The sequence below is a fragment of the Mobula birostris genome, chromosome 5 (assembly GCF_030028105.1).
Source record: "Mobula birostris isolate sMobBir1 chromosome 5, sMobBir1.hap1, whole genome shotgun sequence".
NCBI classification, from domain to species: Eukaryota; Metazoa; Chordata; class Chondrichthyes; order Myliobatiformes; family Myliobatidae; genus Mobula; species Mobula birostris.
In genome coordinates this window covers 29824024-29841048 of record NC_092374.1, presented here as the reverse complement: position 1 = coordinate 29841048, position 17025 = coordinate 29824024, and the positions used below count along the sequence as shown (strand labels likewise).

General features: G+C 41.5%; 1 protein-coding gene across 1 annotated transcript; it reads right to left on the bottom strand.

Annotated features, from left to right (window-relative positions):
- Positions 1-904: 904 nt before the first annotated feature.
- cfap96 (cilia and flagella associated protein 96) lies at positions 905-16752 on the bottom strand. Its single transcript, XM_072257139.1, has 7 exons — positions 16412-16752; positions 13524-13743; positions 10393-10530; positions 8880-8949; positions 6036-6194; positions 3382-3548; positions 905-1183 (listed from the first exon to the last, which is right to left on the bottom strand). The coding sequence occupies exons 1-7, from the start codon at positions 16509-16511 to the stop codon at positions 1132-1134; spliced, it is 906 nt and encodes a 301-aa protein (XP_072113240.1). The 5' UTR covers positions 16512-16752; the 3' UTR covers positions 905-1131.
- Positions 16753-17025: the final 273 nt, after the last annotated feature.

Sequence of the window (17025 nt, the reverse complement as noted above, 5' to 3'; positions counted from 1 at the left end):
CAACAGCTGTACCTGTCTTGCTGACCTGAGGAAAATCAAAGCATTATTCCAATCACACCAAAGACAATCTGACATACAGATATTCAACAAAAGAACTATTCATAATGGATGCATTGCTTCTGTGTTTTGGTCAGTATGGCTTCCACGTAATGTCGTCTACATCTCACTGTAACTTGGAATGTGAATTCCCAATCTGACCTGGAAAATTTTGAAAATTTTCCAGATCTTAGCTTGTTAATGAGTCTGAACTGGGGTGAGAATGATGAGGGCAGGCAGGGCATGAAGTTCATAACAATTGGAGGCTGCTTGAAATACATCCCATCCTCATTCCAAAAACCAGTCAGAATTTGGGCATATCCTGTGGGACCAGAATCATGGTAAATATCAAAGCTTCATGATACAGTGGAGTTTGACAGGTTCTTGATTAGTAAGGGTGTCAAAGGTTATGGGGAGAAGGCAGGAAAGTGGGGTTGAGAGGGTTGATAAATCAGCCATGATGGAATAGAGGAGTAGACTTGATCGGCCAAATTGCCTAATCCTGCTCCGATAGCTCATGGTCTTATGGTTTTATGACCAACATAACTGCAATTTCTTGCTTCTAGAAAACAGACCTATCTGTCCTACCCAATTTCTGTTTTGCTGTGAGCCAACAATTAAACAAATGTGCATGTATTCCAGTTATCCAATTACCACATGAGAAGGAAAATCTTAAACACAAGCCATTCTACAGATGCTGGACATCCAGAGAAACACACAAAATGCCAGAGAAACTCTGCAGGTCATCTACCTGCTTTACTCTGGAGCAGGATACTCCAATGAGACTAAACTTCAGAAGTCTCTAACATAGAGCAAGTAACTGGAACTGTTTCGAATCATTACTTAAATAAGCAGAAATAGTACAAAGTTGATCAAAAACAATTCTGTATTGTTTAGCAACATTATATTTTACATAAAATAAGTTTCACCAGGTTGATTGAGATTGATCATTTTCCACCAGATCCATGTTGCTTAAATCAGTTTGACTGAGGAAGAACTGGGACGTGCTGGAGTATGCATATCAGCTCCATACTGAATGCAAGATTGCTTTAATTAAAGAACTCCTTTTCACTGCGCAAGACATTTATCCTGCCATTAGTAAGACATTACATGATCAATGCTCTTGTAGTTCATGTTGTTCACTACCCTGAAAAGAAAGTAATAAAAATGTTTTAGTAAAGATCTCACAGACACTATACAAATAATGAGTAACATTTCAAGCTATTGTTTTTGGAATCTTGGTTACTGGGAAATTAGTCATCTTGTTTTCTTGAACTACAATGACTAAGTTTCCTCTTTAAAATGGTTAGGTACTAGTTTTTAGATCCTGAAATACTGTTTAGAGATGTGAAAGAACAGTCCCTTCTTCATTCACATTTCAGTTTTCATTGAACATAACGTTGTTCTCTGGCCATAGTCTGTTGTTTAACAAGGAGATACAGTATAATATATGGAAGAAAAGAAATTGAGCATTTGTCTCACTAAGTCCTCAGCTAAAAAGGAGATAAATTGTCAATTCCAACTTTCCCAAGTCAATAATATACCATCTTCTTATGAACAGGCTGCATCACCCTCTGGTACGGAGGAGCTACTGCACAGGACCGAAAGAAGCTGCAGAAGGTGGTAAATTTAGTCAGCTCCATCTTGGGCACCAGCCTACAAAGTACCCAGGACACCTTTAGGGAGCGGTGTCTCAGTAAAGCAGCGTCCATTTTTAAGCGCCTCTGGCACCCAGGGCATGCCCTTTTCTCACTGTTACTATCAGGTAGAAGGTACAGAAGCCTGAAGGCACAAACTCAGCGATTCAGGAACAGCTTCATCTCCTCTGCCATCCGAATCCTAAATGAACATTGATGCTTTGGACACTACCTCACTTTTTAAAAAAAATCTTAATGTACAGTATTTCTGTTTTTGCACGTTTTTTAAAAATCTATTCAATATGCGTAATTGATATTTTTTTCTCTGCTAGATTAAGTATTGCATTGAACTGCTGCTGCTAAGTTAACAAATTTCACATCACATGCCAGTGATAATAAACCTGATTCTGACTTTCTCTATAACAGCTTGAAGCTTCAGAAGCACCATAGCATTCTGTTTCTCTGTCACTTTCCTGAGAGACCAATCCTTAACAGGATCTCTTGCAATTTCCAGAGAATTAAAACTTTGCTCTAAGACCCCAATGGTTGCCTCAATGATTTATCAAATCAAATCAGAATTAGATTTAATATCAACAGCATATTGTCGTGAAATTTGTTAACTTTGCGGCAGCAGTACAATGCAATACATGATAAATATTTTAAAAAACAAATTATATATGCATGTTAAATGGTTAAGTTAAAACAAGTAGTGCAAAAACAGAGATTTAAAAAAAGTAGTGGGGTTCAATGTCCATTTAGAAATCAGATGGAAGAGGGGAAGAAGCTGTTCCTGAATCGCTGAGTGTGTGTCTTCAGGCTTCTGTACCTCCTACCTGATGGTAACAGTGAGAAAAGGGCACACATGCCCTCATTCTTGCTTAGGGCATTTGTAACAGGCCACTAACAATGAAAAAGCATTTAATGTTCAAAATCTACTGATGTGTGTTTATTTCTTAAAACATCTCGACAACCGCACCATGAGAATTTCACATATATCTCATGAGTTCCAATATATGTTCTCACACAGTCTATGTATATTCAGAGAGTGGGGTCTTTTGCTGAAAGATTGTAAAACAAAGTGAATCCTTTCAACTGTCCCCAGATCTGGAAATGCCAGAAAATCTCTCCAGCCATACAGCCTAAACTTAGTAAATGAATAAGGTGCTACTGGATATCAGAGGGCTGAGCAGTTTCTGGAATGCTTCAGGTCAAAACCCTGCATCACAACTAGGTTCCTCCAGCAGATTATTTGTTACTCCAGATCCCGGCATCTGCAGCCTATTGTGTCTGCTGCAAAAGTGACAAAAATTTTCAGCTGTCCAGCAAAGTGCATCACTCTCTTGACTAAAGCACTTCACACTGCATCGGTCTGATATTATAAATGGCTTAAGATGAGCTCTTGCAATAAAGTTGACACTGCAGACATCAAGAAAATAGATTCATGGCTATGAAACATGACATGAGGTGAGCAAAATTAGAAAAGGTATGCTCAGGCACATGATCACTTTTGGCCAATGGAGTTGCCTATTGCCTATGTTTTGGAAACACTGTTGGCCAAAGATCCCCTACTAATACCTAAGCAGTAACAATTGGAGGTGAGATCATCATTATTACACAAGCCCATAGTCAAAAGCCTGCCCACAACTTTTGCTTATATCTTATATATCCTACATACATACAAACTGGCAAATTATGCAACATTTTTTACCTGTTCACATTTGCCAAAAGAACACTTTTAATCGGTCTGCTCTTAAGTCCTGGGTTGGGACGGAAAATTAAACGTTCAGGAGGTTTTGAATCCACCTTTGGAGGCCTAGCTAAAGGACTGAAATGGGATGGGTATTCATCGAACGTGCCAGCCTTCATACCACCAGGCTGAAACAAAATGGAAAGAACCCTATCAACATCTTTCTTAGATCGTGTTAGCAAGCAAAGATATTATTCCAAAGCCAAACTGAATATGGAACTTAAACAGACGTTGCTGACAGAATCCTCAGGGTTTCTGAGGATGTAGCATGTTGTGCATTCAGAGGTGCTCTTCTGCTCAATACTGTTGTAACAAGTGGTTATTTGAGTTTCTGTTGCCTTCCTGTCAGCTTGAACCAGTCTGACCATTCTCCTCTACCTCTGCGTATAACCATATAACAATTACAGCACGGAAACAGGCCATCTCGGCCCTTTTAGTCCATGCCGAACTCCTACTCTCACCTAGTCCCACTGACCTGCACTCGCTCCATAACCCTCCATTCTCTTCCTGTCCATATATCTATCCAATTTAACTTTAAATGACAATATCGAACCTGCCTCAACCACCTCTGCTGGAATTAATGTCATTAACAAGGCATTTTCACCCACAGAACTGCCCTCATTGGCCTTTTTTTTGTTTGTTTTTGCATCATTCTCTGTACTCTAGGAGACCTGTGCATGACAATTCCTGCAGTTTCTGAGATACTCGATCCACTCGATCTGGCATTAGGTTCAAAGTCACTTAGATCACATTTCTTCCCCATTCTGATGTTTGGTCTGAACAACAACTAAACTTTTTGACCATGTCAGTATACTTTTATGTACTGAGTTGCTGCCAAGGCTAGCTGATTAGATATTTGCATTACTTCTGGTCAAAATGGCGCCTGCATACAACGCTCCCACAGCTGACAACTTCTGTATTGACCATGAAACCATTTATTTCACTTGTTTTTATGTCTTTTACATCTGTTTTCCATCTTGATTGTGATTCTGGAACTGTTGGAGCCTGTGATTTGCAGTTTGGAGATCGTTTGGTTGTTTAAGTGCTCTGCAGTCTTCGAGAGGATTCCAGGAGGCGGACGCAGTGTGTGCAAACCTCAAGGCGAGGAGAATGTGGGTTAGGGCACGAGCTGATGTTCAACTCCATTTCGCCGATTAAAGCGATGAGGGGGATTGAAACCTCGAGGCGAATGCAGCAGGTGAGCGCTGGCAGCCTGCCTGTTGATGACTGGTAGGATCACTCTGCTGCCGGAGAGGGGAGACTGCCTCTTGATCACTGGTGGGATCACTGTGCTGCCAGAGAGGGGAGACTGCCTTTTGATCATTGGTAGGATCACTCTGCTGCCGAAGAGAGGAGAATGCCTTTTGATCACTGGTAGGATTGCTCTGCCGCCGGAGAGGGGAGACTGCCTTTTGATCGCTGGTGGGATCACTCTGCTGCCGGAGAGGGGAGACTGCCTTTTGATCACTGGTGGGTTCACTCTGCTACCGGAGAGGGGAGACTGTCTTTTGATTGCTGGTGGGATCGCTCTGCTGCCGGAGAGGGGAGACTGCCTTTTGATAGCTGGTGGGATCACTCTGCTGCCGGAGAGGGGAGACTGCTTTTTGATCACTGGTGGGTTCGCTCTGCTACCGGAGAGGGGGGAGGTTGTCACTGTGCCTGGAGAATGTTACCCAAGTTTTCTGCATTTTGGATATGGATATGAATATGAACTTGGACTATTGTTTTATTGTTTTTATATTGTGTTTTTCACCCGAACTTCCTTATTTTTTTGTATGCAGGGGAAGAGGATTTTGGGGGGGGGAGATGTGCCTGTTCTGTTTTTGTCTTTTTTTTGTGTGAGGAGGGGAAATTTTGGGGATTGATAATCATGCTGCTGATCTTTTCTTTCTTGGTTTCCTGGCTATCTGGAGAAGAACTTCTGAGTTGTATACTTTGATAATAGATGAACTTTGAGCCTTTAATGAGGTATACAGGTGTATCAACTAAAGAGGCCACTGTGTGTACTGTACATTCCTTTGTTAAGAGGAGATTCCGGCTGAACAATATTATTGAATTTTTCAGGCGTAATAACATGTATTGCTGAGTGTGGTGCAGTTGATATTGTCTACAGGGACTTCAGTAAAGCCTTTGACAAGGTTGCACATGAGAAACTGGATTAAAATATTAAACCTGATTGAATACAAGGGAAGTAGGCAATCTGGATCCAAAATTGGCTTGGTAATAGTAGACAAATTGTGAAGAGTTGCCTTTTCTGATTAGAAGCCTATGACCAGTGAATTACCACAAAAATTGGTGCAGGGATTCCTACTGTTTATTATATACATAAATGATTTGGATGTGAATGTAGGAAGTAATATTTTAGGATTTACAATTTGTATCCTATACTGATCTTCATTCTTCGCAACTGCAAAATCTACTTTGAAATGAATGAAGTTGTGTATTGGACACCAGACTAAATCTGGTACAGGGTCTGTGTGTAGGTTGCCCAGAGTAAATTGCTGAAAAAGCTCAGCAACCTCATGCCTCTCTGCTGGGCTCAAGTGGTGTTCAATGTACTGCACTGATGGTTAGCATTTGCTTTTGTAACTAAAATAATGAAATACCACACTTACCAACTTTCCAGGAGAGGTTGGTTTAAATGGAGCTTCTATTTTTTTTACTGGTGCGGGTTTCACTGGAGGCAAAACCTTATCAGTGTTGTAAGGGTTACTGTCAAAGTAATCCTTTGGGTAAAGATTCAGTCGAAATGGCCCTCCAAGGAAAGTATCTTTCTGCAAAAGATTTTACAGAAATAAAACAGAAAAGGTAAAATTCACTTAAGCAGAAGAGCAGAATGGATAGTGTTAAAAGCAGTTAATACTTGAAAAAAAGAAAGCACTTAACTTAACACTTCATGCTGTTGAAGGCATTTTCAGTCCTTAAATTGATGACTGGATTAGTGTTTTTATTTTAGATTTAGAATGAAATGTTCTCAATTCAAACTGGCAGTCTGAGTTCATTGTTGCTGGTCACTTTAACTGCACATACCTCACGTTTTTATACAGTTATGACTCCCCATAGTTAGGGACCTGTATCTTCACACACAAAGCATGCTACGTGATGTGGAGTTGTTGAGTCCTACAACATGGAAACATATCCATCCTGTGTTCACACTCGTCTTCAGCTATCCATACCAATCCCATTTTCTGGTGCTTGGTCTGTAGCCTTCTATTCCCCCAGCTTTAAAGCACCTATTCAAATATTTATTAAACATTGTGATAATACCGGCCTCCACAACTCCTCAGGTGAACTGTTTCAGATTTCAACTACTTCCTCAAATCCCTTCTAAATCACCTACGCCTAATAAGTAAAATCACAAATTACAACTTTAAAAATTATAAAGAAAAATGGAGGGCTATTTGGAAGGACCCCTAATGGGAAAAGTTATTCTGTCCAACCTATACACCTCATTACAATCCAGCTGCACAACCCCTCCCCCCAACACACCCTTTCACTCCTCCAAGGAAAACAAAGCAGAACAATGGAATAAAGGGTCGCGGCATGGTGCAAACTAGGACTTGGTTAGGCTTTCTGATTACTTCAAAGTTACAGAAGTCAAAGAAGAAAGGGCAGTCTAATGCAATTTGAAATACTCAAGTCCAGAAGTATATAAGGCATTAATGAGAGTTTCACCAGAGATAGGCTGAGGTAGAATCAGGGTTAGGTGGTAGTGAGATGAAAGTAAATAGTCTTAGTGATGGCACTGAAATCTGGGGAAGATTAGGTCAGGATCAAACGTAAAACCAACATTACAAACAGTCAGGATGAATTTCAGATAGCTTGTGGAAAACAGGCATTTGAGGTGATGGAACAAAGGAATTTGCAAGAGGAAAGGAGAAGGATGAATTTGGCCTTTATAGTATTGAGATGGGAGTAATTTCTGCTCATCTTGCGAAAGCCTGACCACGTAGAGAGTGTGAATGTATTGCAAGAGAGGACTTTTAATTTAAAGTCAGGGTTTTGCCAGCCGTGCAATGTATTTTGGGGATGTAGGGAGGAAACCAGAGCTCTTGGGAGTAAACCTATTCAGAAACAGGAAAAACATGCCAACTTCAGATAACATTGGAGGTCAGAACTGAACCAGGGTCACTGGAACCATGTGACAGCAGCTGTTGAAACATCCCATTTCAAACCAAACCTCAGAGTGTCAGAGTGGTTCTCTCATCATTCTGATAAGAGCTTACCATTAATATCTGATTTGACTTGAAACTGGGGAGAAGTTTGGTTCTAGTCATTAAAGTTAAGTGCACCCATGAATATGTCCAACACCACTGAGCTAAGACAGCTATCTTCTTTTCATCAGCCAATGGCATTAGAAAAGAACGAGGTGCAAGGTTTTCACCCATCTCAGATACTGGTTTTGAAGATGGTATTGGATTTCTTTGTGACCCCTTCTATCTCTCTGAAAATATGCATGTGTTGTTAATCCATTGTATTCCTTATCAATGCATAGTCAGTGTTACAAAGTCACAATGAATAGAAATACTAGTGTGTGCCAGCTCTAATGGAAACAAGTACCTGCTGTAATTTTGCCACCAAAGTCTATACATTTGAATACCTAACTGAGAACAGTGCCATGCTGAACTGGCTCATTTGATCTATTTATCTTGGCAGTTTTGATCTTAGGTCATTTGGAGAAGACAGGAGAGGCCTGATGGTGAAACAGTCTTGATCTATAAACATCTATGGCTTGAAAAAAGGGGGCATTCAGTTCATCACGTTCATGTCAGTTGACAAATCCTACTTTCCATATGTTAGAGGTTATCGAGTGTTCGTCCAGAAAGTCTTTTCAAGGAGGGTTTTAGCCTTCATCATGCTTTAAGCAGTGAGCTTTAGACCTCCAATACTTGTGGAGATGGGCAAAACCCTCAACTCCTTTGAGAGCTTTTACTTTTTACCTTAAATGCACTGCACATGTCCCCAGGTTACAGATTTCTCTGCTGAGCATGTCCTTCTTATTGACCTTATATAGGCCACTCAAGAAAACTACCTGAAATTAGTGGACACAAGAGATTCTGCTGATGTTGGAAATCTAGATCAACACACACAAAGGCACACGGCAGGCGAGGCATAGAGGGAACAGTCAATGTTTCAGGCCGAGACCCTTCATCAGCCATCGTTTCCCTCCATAGATGCTGCCTGACCTGCTGAGTTGCTCCAGCATTTTGCGTGTGTAACCTAAAATTAGGAAATCCTTCCTTGCCAATATATTCCTCCACCCCGGTAAAATTCTCTTAAATGTCTATACCCTCCCTAATGCTATCAAAGTTATTAATGTGATACAGTTTACAGATAATTCAATATACAAATATTAATTAAGTTCCTTTTGATTCATTATAAGTAAAATCATTAATACAACTTTAAAAAATTAGAATTTTATCAATATGCAGAAATAAGTCTGTTGCAATTAACAGTACCTTTGTACTTTTTATAGTATAGGGATCTGTAGAGTGTTCATATGATTCTCCTATAGTAAGATGAGCATACCTGTGGACATATTTCAAAATAATACATCCTGCTTCAGGCAATTATAATTCTGTTTTTCTGCAATAAGCATTGCTACTATATAAATTTATCTATTACTCAGTATTACTATTGAATCATAGACATACAGCACAGAAACAGGCCCTTCAGCTATCATCTCTGTACTCATCAGCAACTGCACATTTACACCAATCCACCATTATTCCCACTTTTTTTATTCTTCCCACCTGCTCATCAACTTCCCAAATTGGGATGAGAAATGAAACTAGAGCATTCAGATGAAACCCCATCTGGTCACAGGGAGAATGTCTGTCCAGACGAAGGGTCTCGGCCTTAAACGTCGACTGCACCTCTTTCTACAGATGCTGCCTGGTCTGCTGCGTTCACCAGCAACTTTGATGAGTGTTACAGGGAGAATGTGCACAGTCCACACAAGTATCATGTCAGAAATGAACCCAGGTCTTTGATACTGTGAGGTAACGGCTCTGCTAGCTGCACCACTGTGCCAAATGCAACGAGACAGCCTCAGCCTTCTTGATGAAGTGGGAAAAAAATGGCTAAGGCACCATTCTTGGTCACTGTTTAAAAATATCCTGCTGAACAATGCATTGTGTGGAAATCACAAAGGCAAATTCAAGTTAGAAAAAAGGAGCAGGAGTAGGCCACTTAATCCTGCCCCATCATTCAACATGATCACGGTTGGTCTGTGTCAGGCTTCACAGAATTATAAAGTACAGAAACAGGCCCTTTGGCCTAGGTCATCTATGACAACCAAAGTGTTTTCTTTTCTGTGCCAGTTCTCTATTGCCTTCTGGTTCTGATCTTTCAGAAATTTATCTATCTCTTCCTTAAATATCCTCAATAAGTTTGCCTCCACAACCCCCTAGGCTAGAGAATTCCAGATATTTATCACTCACTCTGAGAAGCATTTGTTATGCACTTCAGTTCAAAATGAATGCCCCCATGTCCCTTCATTCAACCATCCCCCCCCACCAGAACATCTACCCCTTCATGCCCCTTCAGGAGCTTGCATTGCAGTAAGATTCCCCCTTGTTCTTTTAAGCTTCAAAGAATACAGATCTAATGTCTATAGCTGTTTCTCACAGGATAATGCTCTCATCCCAGGAATAAGCCTAGTGACATTATTTTGAACAGCTTCCAGGGTCTTCTATATTCTTTCTTAAGTAAGGGGACCAGAAGGTTGCATAATTGCATCCAGCTGTGAATTTTCTCTCCTCTTTCCGTAACCAATGATCTTCACTGTAGACGTGTAAAACAGCACATGTCTATGCCTGGTGGAAAGAGTCAAAGCCAGATAGGTAGGAGGGAAGACAGTTCAGTAAAATGACAGTGCTAAATGCTTTTGATCAACAGGAGTGATGATTAGATTCAAAAATTAAAATACATATATTGCATCATGTTAGTTACCATGAAAAATTCTCTCACCCATATCCAGTTCCTTGTTTCCCAGGACTGGTGTAAAAGTTTTTATTTTCTGGGACAAATGGTGGCTTCGCCCGTGGCAACCCGCTGAATGCTTCAACCGAACCACCGATTGTTCCATAGTAAGTGCCCAATCCACAACTAAACAGAGTCAAGGCAGCATGGAAAAACATTTATATAATGCCCATGTTACATTAGCCATAATGAAACAACTAGAACTACCAAACATAAGTATCAATGGACAGTAGGAAAATTATTTCACCAGAAAATGATCACCAATTTATATAAACTGCAAAAGCAAGTACTGCAGATACTGAAAACATGAAATAAAAATATATATATATATCAGTTTAGGAACTCGAATCTGTGGCATGGTTTATTTTAGTGCCAAATCATAGAAAATGCATCTATTCTGATGTGAAATCATGACCACTCACTAAACATTCTGCATCATTCCAAAGAGCAACCTAGTACTTCCTTGCTTGAATGGTGTTTCAGCAAATGATATGAAATTGATAGAATTATTTTCCTTTGCACTGCTTTCGGGTTACTCCCAAATAAATTAGTTTATAGGCCTGATAGTCCAGTTTTCATTTTGGAACTGCCCTCTCCCCAACCCTTCCCCAATCTTCACAGTACTACCGCACCCCAGTAAGAAATCTTTAATGTGTCTGTATAATCCTCAGGCCATGAAACTTTAAGAAGCAGAGTAAATGCAGAAAGGAGAGAAGACCAAGCAGAAAATATATTGCTTCCAGCTTCCTGCACACATGCTGAGCTTCACTACATCGACGACTGCATTGGCGCTGCTTCCTGCACGCATGCTGAGCTCGTTGACTTCATTAACTTTGCCTCCAACTTTCACCCTGCCCTCAAGCTTACCTGGTCCATTTCCGACACCTCCCTCCCCTTTCTAGATCTTTCTGTCTCTGTCTCTGGAGACAGCTTATCCACTGATGTCTACTATAAGCCTACTGACTCTCACAACTATCTGGACTATTCCTCTTCTCACCCTGTCTCTTGCAAAAATGCCATCCCCTTCTCGCAATTCCTCCGTCTCCGCTGCATCTGCTCTCAGGATGAGGCTTTTCATTCTAGGACGAGGGAGATGTCCTCCTTTTTTAAAGAAAGGGGCTTCCCTTCCTCCACCATCAACTCTGCTCTCAAACGCACCTCCCCCATTTCACGCACATCTGCTCTCACTCCAACCTCCCGCCACCCCACTTGGAATAGGGTTCCCATGGTCCTCACCTACCACCCCACCAGCCTCCGGGTCCAACATATTATTCTCCGTAACTTCCGCCACCTCCAACGGGATCCCACCACTAAGCACATTTTTCCCTCCCCTCCCCCCCTGCTTTCCACAGGGATCGCTCCCTACGCGACTCTCTTGTCCATTCGTCCCCCCCATCCCTCCCCACTGATCTCCCTCCTGGCACTTATCCTTGTAAGTGGAATAAGTGCTACACATGCCCTTACACTTCCTCCCTTACCACCATTCAGGGCCCCAGACAGTCCTTCCAGGTGAGGCGACACTTCACCTGTGAGTCGGCTGGGGTGATATACAGTGTCCGGTGCTCCCGATGCAGCCTTCTATATATTGGCGAGACCCGACGCAGACTGGGAGGTAGTTTTGCTGAACACCTATGCTCTGTCCGCCAGAGAAAGCAGAATCTCCCAGTGGCCACACATTTTAATTCCACATCCCATTCCCATTCTGATATGTCTATCCACGGCCTCCTCTACTGTAAAGATGGAGCCACACTCAGGTTGGAGGAACAACACCTTAAGTTCCGTCTGGGTAGCCTCCAACCTGATGGCATGAACATTGACTTCTCTAAGTTCCACCAATGCCCCATCTCCCCCTCGTACCCCTACCGTTATTTATTTATATACACACATTCTTTCTCTCTCTCTCCTTTTTCTCCCTCTGGCCCTCTGACTATACCCCTTGCCCATCCTCTGGGATTTTTCCCCCCCTCCCCCTTTTCTTTCTCCCTGGGCCTCCTGTCCCATGATCCTCTCATATCCCCTTTGCCAATCACCTGTCCAGCTCTTGGCTCCATCCCTCCTGCTGCTGTCTTCTCCTATCATTTTGGATCTCCCCCTCCCCCTCCCACTTTCAAATTTCTTACTAGCTCTTCCTTCAGTTAGTCCTGACAAAGGGTCTCGGCCCGAAACGTCGACTGTACCTCTTCCTAGAGATGCTGCCTGGCCTGCTGTGTTCACCAGCAACTTTGATGTGTGTTGCTTGAATTTCCAGCACCTGCAGAATTCCTCGTGTTTGCAGAAAATGTATGATGTGATGTAGGAGAGAGTACTGATTATTCAGTTTTGGCTACCTTCCACTGTAATTTAAATGTAGTATTTGTCTATACAGCCTTGTTTAACAGAAATTCTTAGAGGCACAGGTCGCAAATTCCTGTCCTTTGATTTAATGGCAAGGGAATAAGAAGGAAATGTGCATGGCACTTACTTCATCCATGATCTCAGTGAATTAATATTATATAAGCCTCATCTGCAAGATTTACTCTAAATCACAAATTAGTATCCTTTATGAATGTCAAGGAACTGCAGTGAACCAAAAATTTACATATGTTCTTTAAGCAGCAATGCAAAGATTTAGCTAAACTGAGGAGTTGGTGTGTTACTTAATCATAGTGATCAGGAACGTTAAGAGTTTGATAATTATTGTATTAATAGCTAATCTCAGATGGAGAAGTGTGAATGTTATAACTACATCTGACTAGAGAAGGGGAAATTAGTCAGGGCACATTAGCTTCCGTTCCAGTATGTGATCACTGTGTGTCCTCATAATCTAATCTAATGGGAGAGTTACAGGGAATTTACGTTTTGACTCTAATTGTGGCTCATGTGCGTGTGCGCATGCACTCATGCAGGGGAGAGAAGGATAGAAAGAGAAGAAGAGGGAGAAGGAGAAAAAGGAAGGTTTGTAGTTGTGTGGGGGCAGTACAGGCATACAGAGTGGTCAGCTCAGGTTGGGAAGAGATACTGAAACCCTTGCAAACGTCTGTTGGATGATAAATGTCAGCATGGAACCACTGGGCTGAACAACAAGTGATTTTGGAGTAAGTTCGGTGCAATGACATGAAAAATAATAATTGGAAACTTACGGCTTTTTGGTACCTTGACTCGGAAAGAAAACTCCACTTAGGTTCTTTGTAGCCGACTTCAATCTTGCTTGTCTTCTTAACTTAATCTTATCAGAATAGCTTTCATTTTCAAAGATCCTCACAAATTCAGGATTAAAGTATCCTGTCTGTGTGGCACATTTTGACTTAGGGCCATTTGACAACATTTGCTTGCCTTTATAAGCAGACTCATTGAAGGGTTCTTAAAGTAGAAGACATTGAAGCAGTAAGTTCATATAGTAACCACAAGTTCACAGAGTGTCAAATTAAATTATCATCACTGAAACATGTTAAAGCAATTAACACAAGTTAATTTTTAGGGTACATCCCGCGTGTAGTAATGGTCATCATGGAAGGATTGAGATATCAATAAAGATAAAACTGTAGTTTTTTACTTAAACGGTCTAGTTTGGGTTGCACTGAGAGGGAAGATGTGCATTTATCCTGAGCAGGGGTTTCCAGCCTGGGATCTATGGACCCCTTGCTTAATGGTATTGGTCCACAGCATAAAAAAAGTTGGGAACCCCTGATCCTGAGAAACCTTGACAGGATGGATGCGGAGAAAATGCTTATTCTTATGGAAGAATTTGAAACTGTTTAAAATTAAAGGGGTCTCCACATAATCAGAGCTGAAGATGATTTTGTATTCTATGCATTTTAAGGCAGAAGCAGATAGATTCTTGATAAACAAAAGTTCTCTGAGTACTGTGAACGTGGATGCAAATAGATCAACCATGATTTAATTTATGGCAGAACAGGCTTAAGGGCAGAGTGGCCTACTCTTGCTATTGTCTGTATGCTCATATATATTTATATAATGTCTTTCCTGTAATCCCAAAGTAATTTGCATCCAATGAAGTAAGTTGAAATTGCATGAACTTCAGCAGCCAATTTCTATACAACTCCCACAAACACCAATATTATGAGGAACGTGTGAGCCATTTGGTTCAATAATGTTTTTAGGTAATTAAAGCTTTTGTCCTTTCGGTTAGTTACTTGAAATAGTGCCATAGCTCTTTCACACTGAACAAAACAGACGGGTGACTCCAGTGTCCTGAATAATTTGAAAAATAGCACTTCTATACTTTATACTTTATTGTCGCCAAACAATTGATAGTAGAACGTAGTCATGATAGCGATATTTGATTTTGCACTTCCTGCTTCCTGGATTACAAATCGACAGTGAATATTAAAAATTTAAATTATAAATCATAAATAGAAAATAGAAAAATGGAAAGTAAGGTAGTGCAAAAAAACTGAGAGGCAGGTCTGGATATTTGGAGGGTACGACCCAGATCCGGGTCAGGATCCGTTCAGCAGTCCTATCACAGTTGGAAAGAAGCTGTTCCCAAATCTGGCCATATGAGTCTTCAAGCTCCTGAGCCTTCGACCGGAGGGAAGAGGGACGAAAAGTGTGTTGGCTGGTTGGGTCGTGTCCTTGATTATCCTGGCATCACTGCTCCGACAGCGTGCGGTGTAAAGTGAGTCCAAGGACGGAAGATTGCTTTGTGTGTTGTGCTGCACTGTGTTCACGATCTTCTGCAGCTTCTTCCGGTCTTGGACAGGACAACTTCCATACCAGGTTGTGATGCACCCTAGAAGAATGATTTCTACAGTGCATCTATAAAAATTAGTGTGGGTTTTAGGGGACAGGCCAATTTTTTTTAGTTTTCTCAGGAAGTAAAGGCGCTGGTGAGCCTTCTTGGCAGTGGACTCTGCTTGGCTGGACCAAGTCAAGTCATTTGTGATATTGACCCTGAGGAACTTAAAGCTTTTGACCAATAAGCAGTACGTACTCAAAATTGCTCTGGAGCTTCAAAAATAAGTCTTGAAGCTTATTGATTAGTTTTGAGGGAACAATAGTACAGAATGTCGAACTGTAGCTGATAAAGAGTAGCCATTTGCTGTTCTGGTATTGAGTGAAGAACCAATGAAATGGAATTTGCTATGGACCAGTTCTGCAGGTAGGCAAATTCATAGTCATAGTCATACTTTATTGATCCCGGGGGAAATTGGTTTTCATTACAGTTGCACCATAAATAATAAATAGTAATAGAACCATAAATAGTTAAATAGTAATATGTAAATTATGCCAGTAAATTATGAAGTAAATCCAGGACCAGCCTATCGGCTCAGGGTGTCTGACCCTCCAAGGGAGGAGTTGTAAAGTTTGATGGCCACAGGCAGGAATGACTTCCTATGACGCTATGTGCTGCATCTCAGAGGAATGAGTCTCTGGCTGAATGTACTCCTGTGCCCACCCAGTACATTATGTAGTGGATGGGAGACATTGACCAAGGTGGCACGCAACTTGGACAGCATCCTCTTTTCAGACACCACCGTGAGAGAGTCCAGTTCCATCCCCACAACATCACTGGCCTTACGAATGAGCTTGTTGATTCTGTTGGTGTCTGCTACCCTCAGCCTGCTGCCCCAGCACACAACAGCAAACATGATAGCACTGGCCACCACAGACTCGTAGAACATCCTCAGCATCATCCGGCAGGTGTTAAAGGACCTCGGCAAGTTGGAGCAAAGTTAAACAAACTTAAAGGAAGGTGTATTCGGGAGAGCATTAAAAGACGCCTCTCAAACCATCTGCAGCCTTCGTCAAAACAGAAACCACTTGAAGTTAAGAAAGAGCATCTAGCCGGGGTTGCAGGCTGGTACATGATGTGTGCGGGTACTGAGGTTTAGTTAGCACTGACAGTGATGAGGCTGTAGCGCCCCGCTATATTGTATCATAGGTCTGCGGTTATCTGTAACTCCAGCCATACTACCATAAATATTTTGGATTGTTGCCTACAGACCTCGGAGCTGTGTACTCATTCCCAAAAACAAACACGACTAAAATTGAGATGTGTGCTTACTTGGCATTCCATCTGTGTAGGGATCTTGAACGGTGATATAGGGCATCTCCTGAAAGAGGCCGATCCGCTCCATATCAGTTTTTCCTGAGTCTCCAGGCATGGTTGCGTTTGGATGAGACTGGCGCCAGGAATTACTGTGGCTGGCAGCGAAAAGGCTAAAATTTGAAAGTTACAGGACCTACAAACGAAACAAAGAAGTGACGGATTAACGCGCACGGCCAATCTCCATTAGATTTATATTGGTTACGTGTTCGGTGCTCTTATTTATGGATTATTTTCTCCTCTTTTAGGAAACAACATAACTTTGTACGAAAGTTGACAGCCAACGCCACAGCGCTCACTCCCCCCGCAGCGCGCGACTGTTTATGGAATTATCACCTAGGCAATGTGCGACCCATTTTACAACAAGCGCGGCCACAGGGGTGCATGTAACAAAAACAAACAGAAGTCGTTCAATATAGCAATACAATCACTTGACATCAAAATATAATGACTTAATTTTCAAGATTATTATTATACTGTTAATTATAAAGGTGTATCTATCCCAGATTTGAAGAAGAGAAAAATATAGACATTACTTTTATCCCTTTGAGCTTTTGGTTGCACCCAGAGGA

What these genes read in the sequence shown, in the direction of transcription:
- cfap96 (XM_072257139.1), bottom strand. Translation starts at nt 16,511, where the DNA reads ATGCCTGGAGACTCAGGAAAAACTGATATGGAGCGGATCGGCCTCTTT. An exon ending in AAACAAGGAACTGGATATGG is followed by an intron (nt 8,950 to 10,392) that starts GTGAGAGAATTT and finishes ATATGTCCACAG; the next exon opens with GTATGCTCATCTTACTATAG. An exon ending in CAACCTCTCCTGGAAAGTTG is followed by an intron (nt 3,549 to 6,035) that starts GTAAGTGTGGTA and finishes ATTTTGTTTCAG; the next exon opens with CCTGGTGGTATGAAGGCTGG.